The 13,602-nt window shown below is 48.1% G+C and overlaps 1 protein-coding gene across 3 annotated transcripts in view; it reads left to right on the forward strand.

Moving 5' to 3' along the window:
- LOC137309252 (formin-binding protein 4-like) overlaps positions 1 to 12,155 on the forward strand; it is a 49,018-nt gene extending 36,863 nt beyond the window's left edge. For 2 of the 3 annotated variants that reach the window (XM_067977512.1, XM_067977514.1), the window contains 3 exons: positions 2,441 to 2,682; positions 5,517 to 5,677; positions 11,762 to 12,155. In XM_067977512.1, coding sequence (XP_067833613.1) covers positions 2,441 to 2,682; positions 5,517 to 5,677; positions 11,762 to 11,852 — 494 coding nt within the window. In that variant the 3' untranslated portion in view covers positions 11,853 to 12,155. The remainder of the gene's footprint in view (positions 1 to 2,440; positions 2,683 to 5,516; positions 5,678 to 11,761) is intronic. The other variant, XM_067977513.1, reaches the window with a different exon arrangement.
- Positions 12,156 to 13,602: the final 1,447 nt, after the last annotated feature.

A 13,602-nucleotide genomic window follows, 5' to 3' on the forward strand; every position in this document is an offset into this window, starting at 1 on the left:
CAAAGGGTGGTAGAAGTTTGGAACTCTCTTCCGCAAACAGCAGTTGATGCTAACTCAATTGTTAATTTTAAATCTGAGATTGATAGATTTTTGTTAACCAAAGGCATTAAGAGATATGGGGCTAAGGTGAGTATATGGAGTTAGGTCACAGATCAGCCAGGAAATAGCGGAGGCTTTAACAATCATTTTCCAAACTTCACTGGATACAGGCATAGTGCCAGAGGATTGGACGACTGCTAACGTACCGTTGTTTAAAAAGGGAGTGAAGGATAGACTGAGTAATTACAGGCCAGTCAGCCTAACCTCGGTGGTGGGCAAATTATTGGAATCAATTCTGAGGGACAGGATACACTGTCACTTAGAAAGACATGGAGTAATCAAGGACAGTCAGCATGGACTTGTTAAGGGGAGGTCGTGTCTGACTAACTTGATTGAATTTTTCGAGGAGGTGACGAGGAGGATCGATGAGGGTGGCACATTTGATGTAGTCTACATTGATTTTAGCAAGGCTTTTGACAAGATCCCACATGGCAGATTGGTCGAAAAAGTACAAGCCCATGGGATCGAAGGGAAAGTGGCAAATTAGATCCAAAATTGGCTCAGTGGCAGGAAGCAAAGGGTAATGGTCGACGGGTGTTTTTGCGACTGGAAGGCTGTTTCCAGTGGGGTACCGCAGGGTTCAGTACTAGATCACTTGCTTTTTGTGGTGTATATATTAATGATTTGGACTTAAACGTAGGGGGCATGATTAAGAAATTTGCGGATGACTCAAAGATAGGCCATGTGGTTGATAGTGAGGAGGAAAGCTGTAGACTGCAGGAAGATATCAATGGACTGGTCAGATGGACAGAAAAGTGGCAAATGGAATTCAATCCGGAGAAGTGTGAGGTAATGCATTTGGGGAGAGCAAACAAGGCAAGGGAGTACACAATAAATGGGAGGATACTGAGAGGTGTAGAGAAAGTGAGGGACCTTGGAGTGCATGTCCACAGATCCCTGAAGGTAGCAGGACAGGTAGATAAGGTGGTTAAGAAAGCATTTGGAATACTTTCCTTTATTAGCCAAGGCATAGAATATAAAAGCAGGAAGGTTATGCTGGAACTGTATAAAACATTAGTTAGGCCACAGCTTGAGTACTGCTTACGTTTCTGGTCACCATATTTCAGGAAAGATGTGATTGCACTAGAGAGAGTACAGAGGAGATTTACGAGGATGTTGCCAGGACTGGAGAATTTTAGCTATGATGACAGATTGGATAGGCTGGGGTTGTTTTCCTTGGAACAGAAGTGGCTGAGGAGAGATTTAATTGAGGTGTATAAAATTATGAGGGGCCTTGATAGAATGGATAGGAAGGACCTATTTCCCTTAGCGGAGGGGTCAATAACCAGGGGGCATAGATTTAAAGTGATTGGTAGAAGGATTAGAGTGGAAATGAGGAAAAATGTTTTCACCCAGAGGGTGGTCTGGAACTCACTGTCTGAGACGGTGGTAGAGGCAGAAACCCTCAACTCATTTTAAAAAAATACTGAAGAGCCGTGACCTGCAGGACTACGGACTAAATGCAGGAAAGTGGGATTAGGCTGGGTGGCTCGTTTCTCAGCCAGCGCGGACACGATGGGCCGAATGGCCTCCTCCTGTGCAGTAAATTTTTCGAAATTTCTATTTCTATCTCATTAAATGGCAGAACAGGCTCGAGGGGCTAAATGGCCTGCTCCTGTTCCTATGTCATAAGCCTCCTTTTTCTGTTTTATTTTATTTTCTATATCTTTAGTCATCCAGGAAGCTCTAGCTTTGGATGCCCTTCCTTTCCCCCTCATGGGAATGTGTCTACTCTGTACCCAAACCACCACCTCCTTGAAGGCCTCCCATTGTTCAATTACTGTGTCACCAACAATTTTTGATTCCAGTCCACCTGGGCCAGATCCCTTTTCACCTCCTCCAGTATTTTTACGCCTGATTGTTCCCTGTTCTTGTCTATAACTACGCTAAACTATGTGGGGAGTTTAAACATGAAGTTAGGAATGGGGAGAGTCTGAGGTGGGGGGTACCTTTTCGCCCTTTCCTGCCCCCTCGATTGTGTTGTGGCCTTTGCCTGGAGCTCTCCGGGGGCCCTGGGGCCTGTCTGCGGCAGCGGGAGCTTCGTGCCATCTGAACCCTGTGAATTTCGAACGCTCACGCTCGCGTATTTGTTTAACTGCGGTGTGTACTCTAAGAACGGGAAGTGCTCAAAGAATCTGTCTTGTGCATGGTATGTTTCACCCACGTGGAGGTATTACTTCATGTGCCTGGTGCCTCTGTATAAGGATGGAGCAGTAATTTAATCCCACTTTGGGTGGCACTCATTAACCGTGTGCGGTGACCTTTGAACCCGGAGTATTGCAGCTGTTATTACTCTGTAGTGAGCGAGGCTGACTGAACGCTCCTTCCCCTTTTTGTCAAGCTGTAGGTCCCCAGATGCTGGTCCCGATGGTACCCGTTCCTCCTATGCACCAGGCTGTGCCCGCACCAACGCCCCCGCTGCTGCCCATGCCGACCAACGCTGTGCAGGTGCCACATGCTACACCACAACAGCTTGTACCGATCGCCCAACCAAACCCACCGCCCCCTAACGTGCCGGAGATGCTGCCGACTGGCGCGGCGGCCCAGGCAGCAGAGAAGAGCAGGAAAGTGAAGAAAGACAAGGTAGAGTGCGGCTCGCTTTGTGCATCTGTCTCGGGGTCTGATGCCCAGCGAATGGAAGCAGCAAACTAGTAACCTTGTCCTGCGCGCTCTCTCTCTCTCTCTATCTATCTATTTCTGCCTCTGGTAAGTATCTTTTTGCTGAGTGGGGACCTGCCCAGTGACCAAGCTGGAGCTGTTCCTGAGTATTTTGAACCCAAGTACCTCGGGTGGCACTCCGCAGCCTCCTCCCATACCGATCTCTCCCAGCTCTTGGGAGTTCTACTTCCTGGGTGGTTTCATTGCTTGTAGGGAGTGGCCACTTCCAGTTGGGACCAGTTCACAATTACTTTGTGACCCCCCCCCCAGGGATTGGTTACCGCTGGTGGGGGTGATTCCTGACTTGGTGCTAGCTTGCACTCAATTTGCTGAAAATGAAGTGGCTTCTCACCCCACCCGTTTAGTGCTGCTTTAATGTGCATTTCGATTTCCAGCTGACACAATTTCTGGTGGCCATGAGCCCCAGGAATACATGAAAATCGGGGTCAGGTGATGTCATTTAAACCCTGCCTCCCTCAGTGCACCAGTTCCATGCCCACCTCCATGGGTGGTACTAGTTGGGAGGCAGCCATTTGGAGCGATATTTAAAGGGATCCTCAGCTGCTGATTGGGGCTTTTGGAGACTGACTTCTTACAGTAGTTGTGTGTGGGGTGGGGCCGTGGGTTTCACCATGAAGGATTTGAAAGGGCATGTCATTGCTGCTGTAGGTTCTGAACTCATGTTGCATAAGAAATAGGAGCAGGATTAGGCCATATGGAAATATATCGCCGTTCCTTCAAAGTCGCTGGGTCAAAATCCTGGAACTCCCTTCCTAACAGCACTATGGGAGAACCTTCACTACATGGACTGCAGCGGTTCAAGAAGGCGGCTCACCACCACCTTCTCAAGGGCAATTAGGGATGGGCAATAAATGCCAGCCTCGCCAGCGACGTCCACATCCCGTGAACGAATAAAAAAGAAATATGGCCCCTCGAGTCTGCTCCACCATTCAATCAGATCATGGCTGATCTTCAACCTCAACTGCACTTTCCTGCCTGATCCCCTTCTTCTATGATTCCCCTAGAGTCCAAAAATCTATCTATCTCAGCCTTGAATATAATAATTGCCTGCTGCTCCACAGTGTTACATCTCTCTGCCGCACAAAAAACTGCACCTTCCCCTTTAAGCTGCCGCTGCAAGCCCATGAAATGCACCTCCCACTTTCCCTCCTCCAAATTGCTGAGCTGCCTGTGGGGAGTGGGTTTTACGCTGGCAGCTCACTGACCACAGCTTAACAAAGGGCAACCGGTAAATTGGACCCGTCCCCTATGGCCTGCCTATTTACTGCTCAGACACCAAAATCACCCCGTGGAGTGCCATGGCACATAACATAAGCAATCGGAGCAGGAGTGGGCCATACCGCCCCTCGACCCTGCTCCGCCATTCAATCTGATCATGGCTGATCTTCAACCTCAACTCCACTTTCCCACCAAATCCCCATATCCCTTGATTCCCCTTGAGTCCAATATGTTGTATTAGTCGATGGTTCGGAGCGTTGCACAGGAGCCTGGAGTATCCCGACTGCAGCAAATTTTTTTTTTATTCATTCATGAGATGTGGGCATCGCTGGCGAGGCCGGCATTTATTGCCCATCCCTAATTGCCCTTGAGAAGGTGGTGGTGAGCCGCCTTCTTGAACCGCTGCAGTCCGTGTGGTGAAGGTTCTCCCACTGTGCTGTTAGGAAGGGAGTTCCAGGATTTTGACCCAGTGACAATGAAGGAACGGCGATATATTTCCAAGTCGGGATGGTGTGTGACTTGGAGGGGAACGTGCAGGTGGTGTTGTTCCCATGTGCCTGCTGCTCTTGTCCTTCGAGGTGGTAGAGGTCGCGGGTTTGGGAGGTGCTGCTGAAGAAGCCTTGGCGAGTTGCTGCAGTGCATCCTGTGGATGCTACACACTGCAGCCACAATGCGCCGGTGGTGAAGGGAGTGAATGTTTAGGGTGGTGGATGGGGTGCCAATCAAGCGGGCTGCTTTGTCCTGTTTTCCCTGCCAACAGTAACGGATACGGTCATTTAACCAACATTGAAATATCTCATGGTAGAAGTTCCCTGTTTCCCTCCCCCCCCCCCCCCCCAAATGCTTGTTGGTTTATCCACAGTGACCAGACCAGGCTGGGGCTCGGCATTCACCCTGAACCAGGGCAGCAGCAGTTGATACAATTGGCCTCGGCACCACATAAAGAGGGACAAAATCAGTAAGGGTAGAGCAACTATTACCGATCCTCACCCGCAGTTCTCCCCACCCGAGGCTATGCTAACAGTTTAGTACTGACCCTTACTCACGGTTCTCCCTGCAGTAACAATGTGTTAAAGATGATTTCCCGTGAGGGCAGGTATAGACTGATCGTCTATCAATACCAGCTGTCCTGTGTTATGGGCCATTTTTCAAGTATTTAGAGTATGGTTTGGTGAGATCTGTGAGCTAGATTATGCAGGCATCTCTTCCCTTGCACCTCTCCCATCATCTCATTTTCTAGGCCAATCTTGTTCTCATCCTTGACTTGTGCTGTTTGCCCCTATTGTATCATTATTTCATTGAAATGGCACACCCACGGTAATGATTGTTATTTTCAGTGACTGGCCTTGTAGCACTGGGTGGTGATGGTGAATCTGCTGTGTAATCTGGCACTCTGATCAGGGATATCGCCATTTATATGGTCGCGTTGGGGTTCGAGGGGCGAGGGCTCTGTGTTGTGGGGGGAACGCGGGGCTTTGTGTTCGGGGTGCTTTGTCCCCTAAATTCTCCTCCTCTTTCAGAATAAGAAGAGTAAAACAAAAATGCCGTCACTGGTGAAAAAGTGGCAGAGCATTCAGCGGGAGTTGGATGAGGATGAACACTCCAGCTCCAGTGAAGACGAGCAGAGAGGGATTCTGGCACACAAACGGATTGAGGAGTGGAAACAGCAACAGTTGGTGAGGTGAGCACACAGCTCTGGGCACTGGAACCCACATCTAGTTTGAAAGACTTTTTTACACACTGTTGGTCGCAAGTAGTGCAAGGCATGCGCTGGGGAGTAGCGCAGTCGTGGAAACATAGTAACTTAGGAATTGCTGGACGTAAAAAGACCAAGGTCCATCTAGTTTGCCTTCTACCATCCTGGTAACCGAATGATACGATGATAATCGAAGAGGTGTTTAAGATGATTAAAGGAGTTGATTGGGTAAATAGAGAGAAACTATTTCCTCTGGTGGGGGGAGTCCAGAACAAGGAGACATAACCTTAAAATTAGAGCGAGGCCGTTCAGGGGTGATATCAGAAAGCACGTCACACAAAGGGTTGTGGAAATCTGGAACATTCTTTCCCCCCCCCCCAAAAAAAATCTGTTGAGGCTGGGGGTCTATTGAAAATTTCATAACTGAGATTGATAGATTTTTGTTAGGTAAGGGTTATGGAACCAAGGTGAGTAAATGGAGTTAAGAAACAGATCAGGCTTGAGGGGCTGAATGGCCTCCTCCTGTTCCTATGATGGAGTTGTTGACTAATCATAGCAATCAATCTCTGAATTAGTCTGCAACAAACCCAGACTTCACGTGAGGAACTCCCGGTGGTGGAGAGCTTTGGGAAGCTTAGGCCTAAACTCATCTATTCCTCCCAAACATGCAACATTTACCACGTCGTGTCTCAAATTATTCATATACCATATCAAAAAATGTTACTTCCTGAAAGAAATCTATGAATGAATCAATACTCAGACTGGACTATTCCAATGCACTCCTGGCCGGCCTCCCATCTTCCACCCTCCATAAACTTGAGCTCATCCAAAACTCTGCTGCCCGTATCCTAACTCGCACCAAGTCCCGTTCACCCATCAACTGGCTCCCAGTCCGGCAACACCTCAATTTTAAAATTCTCATCATTTTCAACTCCCTCGATGGCCTCGCCCCCTCCCTATCTATAACCTCCTCCAGCCCAACAACCCTCCGATCTCTGCGCTCCTCCAATTCTGACCTCTACTGCATCCCCGATTTTAATCGCTCCACCATTGGCGGCCGTGCCTTTTTTTTTATTCGTTCACGGGATGTGGGCGTCGCTGGCGAGGCCGGCATTTATTGCCCATCCCTAATTGCCCTCGAGAAGGTGGTGGTGAGCCGCCTTCTTGAACCGCTGCAGTCCGTGTGGTGACGGTTCTCCCACAGTGCTGTTAGGAAAGGAGTTCCAGGATTTTGACCCAGCGACAGTGAAGGAACGGCGATATATTTCCAAGTCGGGATGGTGTGTGACTTGGAGGGGAACGTGCAGGTGGTGTTGTTCCCATGTGCCTGCTGCTCTTGTCCTTCTAGATGGTAGAGGTCGCGGGTTTGGGAGGTGCTGTCGAAGAAGCCTTGGCGAGTTGCTGCAGTGCATCTTGTGGATGGTACACACTGCAGCCACAGTGCGCCGGTGGTGAAGGGAGTGAATGTTTAGGGTGGTGGATGGGGTGCCAATCAAGCGGGCTGCTTTATCTTGGATGGTGTCCAGCTTCTTGAGTGTTGTTGGAGCTGCACTCATCCAAGCAAGTGGAGAGTATTCCATCACACTCCTGACTTGTGCCTTGTAGATGGTGGAAAGGCTTTGGGGAGTCAGGAGGTGAGTCACTCGCCGCAGAATACCCAGCCTCTGTCCTGCTCTCGTAGCCACAGTATTTATGTGGCTGGTCCAGTTAAGTTTCTGGTCAATGGTGACCCCCCCAGGATGTTGACGGTGGGGGATTCGGCGATGGTAATGCCGTTGAATGTCATGGGGAGGTGGATAGACTCTCTCTCTCACCTAGACCCTAAGCTCTGAAATTCCCTGCCTAAACCTCTCCGCCCCTCTACACCTCTCTCCTCCTTTAAGACGCTCCTTAAAAAGTACCTCTTTGACCAAGCTTTTGGTCACCTGTACAAATATCTCGTGGCTGTGTCAATTTTGTCTGATTACACTCCTGTGAAGCACCTTGGGACGTTTTACTACGTTAAAGGTGCTATATAAATGGGAGTTGTCGTTACTAACTGCTTCCACCATCTCCCTATAGAGCCTGTTCGATAAATTGACCAACTCACTGAAATATTGTTTACGCAGATTAGTTTTGAATTTACCCTCCAAGTGCAGGCTGTGTCCTCGGGTTCTATTGTTCTGGACAAGGTGAAACAGCTTCTCATGGTCTCCATTATCCAGTCCCTTTTGGAATCCTATCAGCAGCAATCATATCACCCCTCAACCTTCTCTTTTCCAGTGTGAACATGGCCAATTTACATAATCACTTCTAGTCCAATCATTCTTGTTGTCTCTTCTGTATCTTCTCGATCTTGGCAATATCCTTTTTGTACTGTGGCGACCAGAACTGTTTCAAGTACGGTTGCACCATTGATTTATTAATTGGCAGGATGACAGCAGTTGGTGCCTCACCTGCTCCCTCCAGCATTCTGTCAACCCGCCTCGTAAGATCCTCAGCCCGTGCACCCCGGAGGCAACGTACCATTCGTCCAATTTGCACAGAATTCTGTCTGTATACTGAGTAATCGAATCCCCTACTCCCACAACTTGTCTGCTATTCCTCTTCCTGATGGGCTACTGAACTGTCTCGGCACATGGAACATCCTCGCTTGTCTCAGCCATCCCTCCAATCTCCACATTATCTCTTCCCAGAGGAGAGAAACTGTTGGATGCCTGCTCCTGCCCCACTTCTGGCCCCCTTTCTAACAGAGACCCACCCTCCTCCTCCTCACCCCCAGTCTGGGCTACTCTCATACCTCATCTATAAAAAGTCTCCCTCCCTAATATTTTGATACGTGGCTGGTCACTGACTGAGGCTGCCCGCACAGCCTTCAGTGCACCAACTAGCTTGCAGTTGAATCGCTCCAGAATCTGGACCTGGAAGGCAAACATCTCAATATTTACAACACAAAGTATTCCTTCCTTGTGCAACTTCACATGTTTTAAACTTCAAACTGTTACAAAAGTTTCTGAGTGGGTTAAAGTTTAAAAATGTAAACACTTCCGAGATGTTAATGTTTCTCCAAGCTGATTAAAAACATTTCGGAATGGTTTAAACATTTCTTGGAGTTGATTCTAAACTTTGAGTTGGTTAAAAGTTTCTAGGTTATTTAACAGTCATGTGGGGTGAAGGACACGGGAGCCAAAGGGGATCAACTTCCAGTCGACCGGCTTGGCTGTGTTGCAAGAGAGCTTGGGCCGTCTTCGACAGTAACGCCAGTAGCATTGAGACACCTGGGCACTGAAGAATGAGAAATGAGCAACATTGGGAGCTGTCATTATTTGAAGGAATGAAATGGTGCAGCATGTCATCCCGGGGAGAACTTCTGCACCGAGAGTACTGGAGACTGTGCGGCAGGAGTGGAGATCACTCAACTAAAGAGGCATTCAAGAAATAACATTGCAGCACAGGCACAGGAGAATTTAAAAGGGCAATGTCGGAGAAGTGAAATGAAAAGAGAAGCACCATGGTTAGAGCCACAGAAAGGGAAGTGAGTGTCAAATGGTACCAGGAATGAGGCCTTAAGAGTTGTGAAGGAAGGATCCAGAAACGAGTGCTTTGTCACTGGAACATAAGGCTGGGGAGAGGCAAATAGAGTATACAGTTTAGCAAAACTAAGTAGTGAAAGGTTGTTTCTACTGGTTGGTGAATCAGTCAGGATTATCATTGGAAGAATTTTTTTAAATTCGTTTACGGGATGTGGGCGTCGCTGGCGAGGCCGGCATTTATTGCCCATCCCTAATTGCCCTTGAGAAGGTGGTGGTGAGCCGCCGCCTTGAACCGCTGCAGTCCGTGTGGTGACGGTTCCCCCACAGTGCTGTTAGGAAGGGAGTTCCAGGATTTTGACCCAGCGACGATGAAGGAACGGCGATATATTTCCAAGTCTGGATGATGTGTGACTTGGAGGGGAACGTGCAGGTGGTGTTGTTCCCATGTGCCTGCTGCCCTTGTCCTTCTAGGTGGTAGAGGTCGCGGGTTTGGGAGGTGCTGTGAAAGAAGCCTTGGCGAGTTGCTGCAGTGCATCCTGTGGATGGTACACACTGCAGCCACAGTGCACCGGTGGTGAAGGGAGTGAATGTTTAGGGTGGTGGATGGGGTGCCAATCAAGCGGGCTGCTTTGTCCTGGATGGTATCGAGCTTCTGTGGTGTTGGAGCTGCAGTCATTCAGACAAGTGGAGAGTATTCCATCACACTCCTGACTTGTGCCTTGTAGATGGTGGAAAGGCTTTGGGGAGTCAGGAGGTGAGTCACTTGCCGCAGAATACCCAGCCTCTGACATGCTCTTGTAGCCACAGTATTTATATGGCTGGTCCAGTTAAGTTTCTGGTCAATGGTGACCCCCCAGGATGTTGATGGTGGGGGTTTCGGCGATGGTAATGCCGTTGAATGTCAAGGGGAGGTGGTTAGACCCTCTCTTGTTGATGGTGATCATTGTCTGGCACGAATGTTACTTGCCACTAATCAGCCCAAGCCTGGATGTTGTCCAGGTCTTGCTGAATGCGGGCATGGACTGCTTCATTATCTGAGGGGTTGCGAACAAGAACATAAGAAATAGGAGCAGGAGTAGGCCAATCGGCCCCTCGAGCCTTCTCCGCCATTCAATAAGATCATGGCTGATCTGATCCTAACCTCAAATCTAAATTCATGTCCAATTTCCTGCCCGCTCCCCGTAACCCCTAATTCCCTTTACTTCTAGGAAACTGTCTATTTCTGTTTTAAATTTATTTAATGATGTAACTTCCACAGCTTCCTGGGGCAGCAAATTCCACAGACCTACCACCCTCTGAATGAAGAAATTTCTCCTCATCTCAGTTTTGAAAGAGCAGCCCCTTATTCTAAGATTATGCCCCCTAGTTCTAGTTTCACCCATCCTTGGGAACATCCTTACCGCATCCACCCGATCAAGCCCCTTCACAATCTTATATGTTTCAATAAAATCGCCTCTCATTCTTCTGAGCTCCAATGAGTAGAGTCCCAATCTACTCAACCTCTCCTCATATGTCCGCCCCCTCATCCCCAGGATTAACCGAGTGAACCTTCTTTGTACTGCCTCGAGAGCAAGTATGTCTTTTCTTAAGTACGGAGACCAAAACTGTATGCAGTATTCCAGGTGCGGTCTCACCAATACCTTATATCACTGCAGCAATACCTCCCTGTTTTTATATTCTATCCCCCTAGCAATAAAAGCCAACATTCCGTTGGCCTTCTTGATCACCTGCTGCACCTGCATGCTAACTTTTTGATTTTCTTGCACTAGGACCCCCAGATCCCTTTGTACTGCAGTACTTTCCAGTTTCTCGCCATTAAGATAATAACTTGCTCTCTGATTTTTCCTGCCAAAGTGCATAACCTCACATTTTCCAATATTGTACTGCATCTGCCAAATCTCCGCCCACTCACCCAACCTGTCTATATCCCCTTGTAGGTTTTTTATGTCGTCCTCACTACTTTCCCTCCCGTCTTTGTATCATCTGCAAACTTTGATATGTGACACTCGGTCCCCTCCTCCAAATCATTAATATAGATTGTAAAGAGTTGGGGACCCAGCACCGACCCCTGTGGAACACCACTGGCCACTGGTTGCCAGTCCGAGAATGAATCATCTATCCCAACTCTCTGCTTCCTGTTAGATAACAAATCCTCCACCCATGCCAGAATATTACCCCCAATCCAGTGATTCTTTATCTTGAGCAATAATCTTTTATGTGGCACCTTGTCGAATGCCTTCTGGAAGTCTAAATACACTACATCCACTGGTTCCCCATTATGTCCTCGAATGGAACTGAACACTTCATCAATGGAGAGGGTAGCAGAGGGTATTAAAACAGGGAGCGTCTTACCACAAAGCATGCTGAGGCAGAGATTGGAACATCATCTAAATGGGAATAAGATAAGCATTTGAAAAGGAATATAACAGGACATTGTGAAAGGGCAGGGAAACTGGATAAGAGGAGACAGCTGTTTTACCCCGCCTTGTGTCTGTTTAGTTCCTGGTCCGTGATATCGCCCAGTAACCCTGTCCTGTGTCTGTGATTATTCCTACAGTGGCCAGGCTGAGAAGAATGCCAACTTTGAAGCACTCCCAGAAGACTGGCGAGAGAGACTGAAGAGGAGGAAAATGACTTCAAACTCCTAATGTTTTATGAGTTTTATACCGCTTGTGTAAACTATTTTTCTACATTTCTATACAGAACTGTTTATATTTGTGTAAATCACTGTGACTGAGTTAGGTAGTGGGTCTGTGAGCAGCTTGGTGCATGAGCAGTAGATTTAGTGGAGTCAATCCTGCTTTCATTATTTTTAAAACATACTGAGCTACAAAAAAAATCCATGTATGAAAATGATGTGCATCTGGGCTGTGAATTAAAGGTGCTCATTTGCAGTTTCATATTTGTGCTGTACATTTGTATATAACATCAATAAAACCTCTTTTTTACAATGGCTTAGGGTCTCCTTTGTCCAAACTCAAGTGCCCTCCAGACACTCCACCCTCTCCAAAATGACCAGCACACACTCCACCCTGTCCATAATGACCAGCACGCACTCCACCCTGTTCATAATGACCAGCACGCACTCCACCCTGTTCATAATGACCAGCACACACTCCATCCTGTTCATAATGACCAGCACACACTCCATCCTGTTCATAATGACCAGCACACACTCCATCCTGTTCATAATGACCAGCACACACTCCATCCTGTTCATAATGACCAGCACACACTCCATCCTGTTCATAATGAACAGCACACACTCCATCCTGTTCATAATGAACAGCACACACTCCATCCTGTCCACAATGACCAGCACACACTCCATCCTGTTCATAATGAACAGCACACACTCCATCCTGTTCATAATGAACAGCACACACTCCATCCTGTCCATAATGACCAGCACACACTCCACCTTGTCCATAATGACCAGCACACACTCCATCCTGTCCATAATGACCAGCACGCACTCCATCCTGTCCATAATGACCAGCACACACTCCACCCTGTCCAAAATGACCAGCACACACTCCACCCTGTTCATAATGACCAGCACACACTCCATCCTGTTCACAATGACCAGCACACACTCCATCCTGTTCATAATGACCAGCACACACTCCACCTTGTCCAAAATGACCAGCACACACTCCACCCTGTTCATAATGACCAGCACACACTCCACCCTGTTCATAATGACCAGCACACACTCCACCCTGTCCAAAATGACCGGCACACACTCCACCCTGTTCATAATGACCAGCACACACTCCATCCTGTCCATAATGACCAGCACACACTCCACCCTGTCCAAAATGACCAGCACACACTCCACCCTGTTCATAATGACCAGCACACACTCCATCCTGTTCACAATGACCAGCACACACTCCATCCTGTTCATAATGACCAGCACACACTCCATCCTGTTCATAATGAACAGCACACACTCCAACCTGTTCATAATGACCAGCACACACTCCAACCTGTTCATAATGAACAGCACACACTCCATCCTGTTCATAATGACCAGCTCACACTCCATCCTGTTCATAATGACCAGCACACACTCCATCCTGTCCATAATGACCAGCACACACTCCATCCTGTTCATAATGACCAGCACACACTCCACCCTGTCCAAAATGACCAGCACACACTCCACCCTGTTCATAATGACCAGCACACACTCCACCCTGTCCAAAATGACCAGCACACACTCCACCCTGTTCATAATGACCAGCACACACTCCACCCTGTCCAAAATGACCAGCACACACTCCATCCTGTTCATAATGACCAGCACACACTCCACCCTGTCCATAATGACCAGCACACACTCCATCCTGTTCATAATGACCAGCACACACTCCATCCTGTTCATAATGACCA

The sequence above is a fragment of the Heptranchias perlo genome, unplaced genomic scaffold (assembly GCF_035084215.1).
Source record: "Heptranchias perlo isolate sHepPer1 unplaced genomic scaffold, sHepPer1.hap1 HAP1_SCAFFOLD_156, whole genome shotgun sequence".
Taxonomy (NCBI): Eukaryota; Metazoa; Chordata; class Chondrichthyes; order Hexanchiformes; family Hexanchidae; genus Heptranchias; species Heptranchias perlo.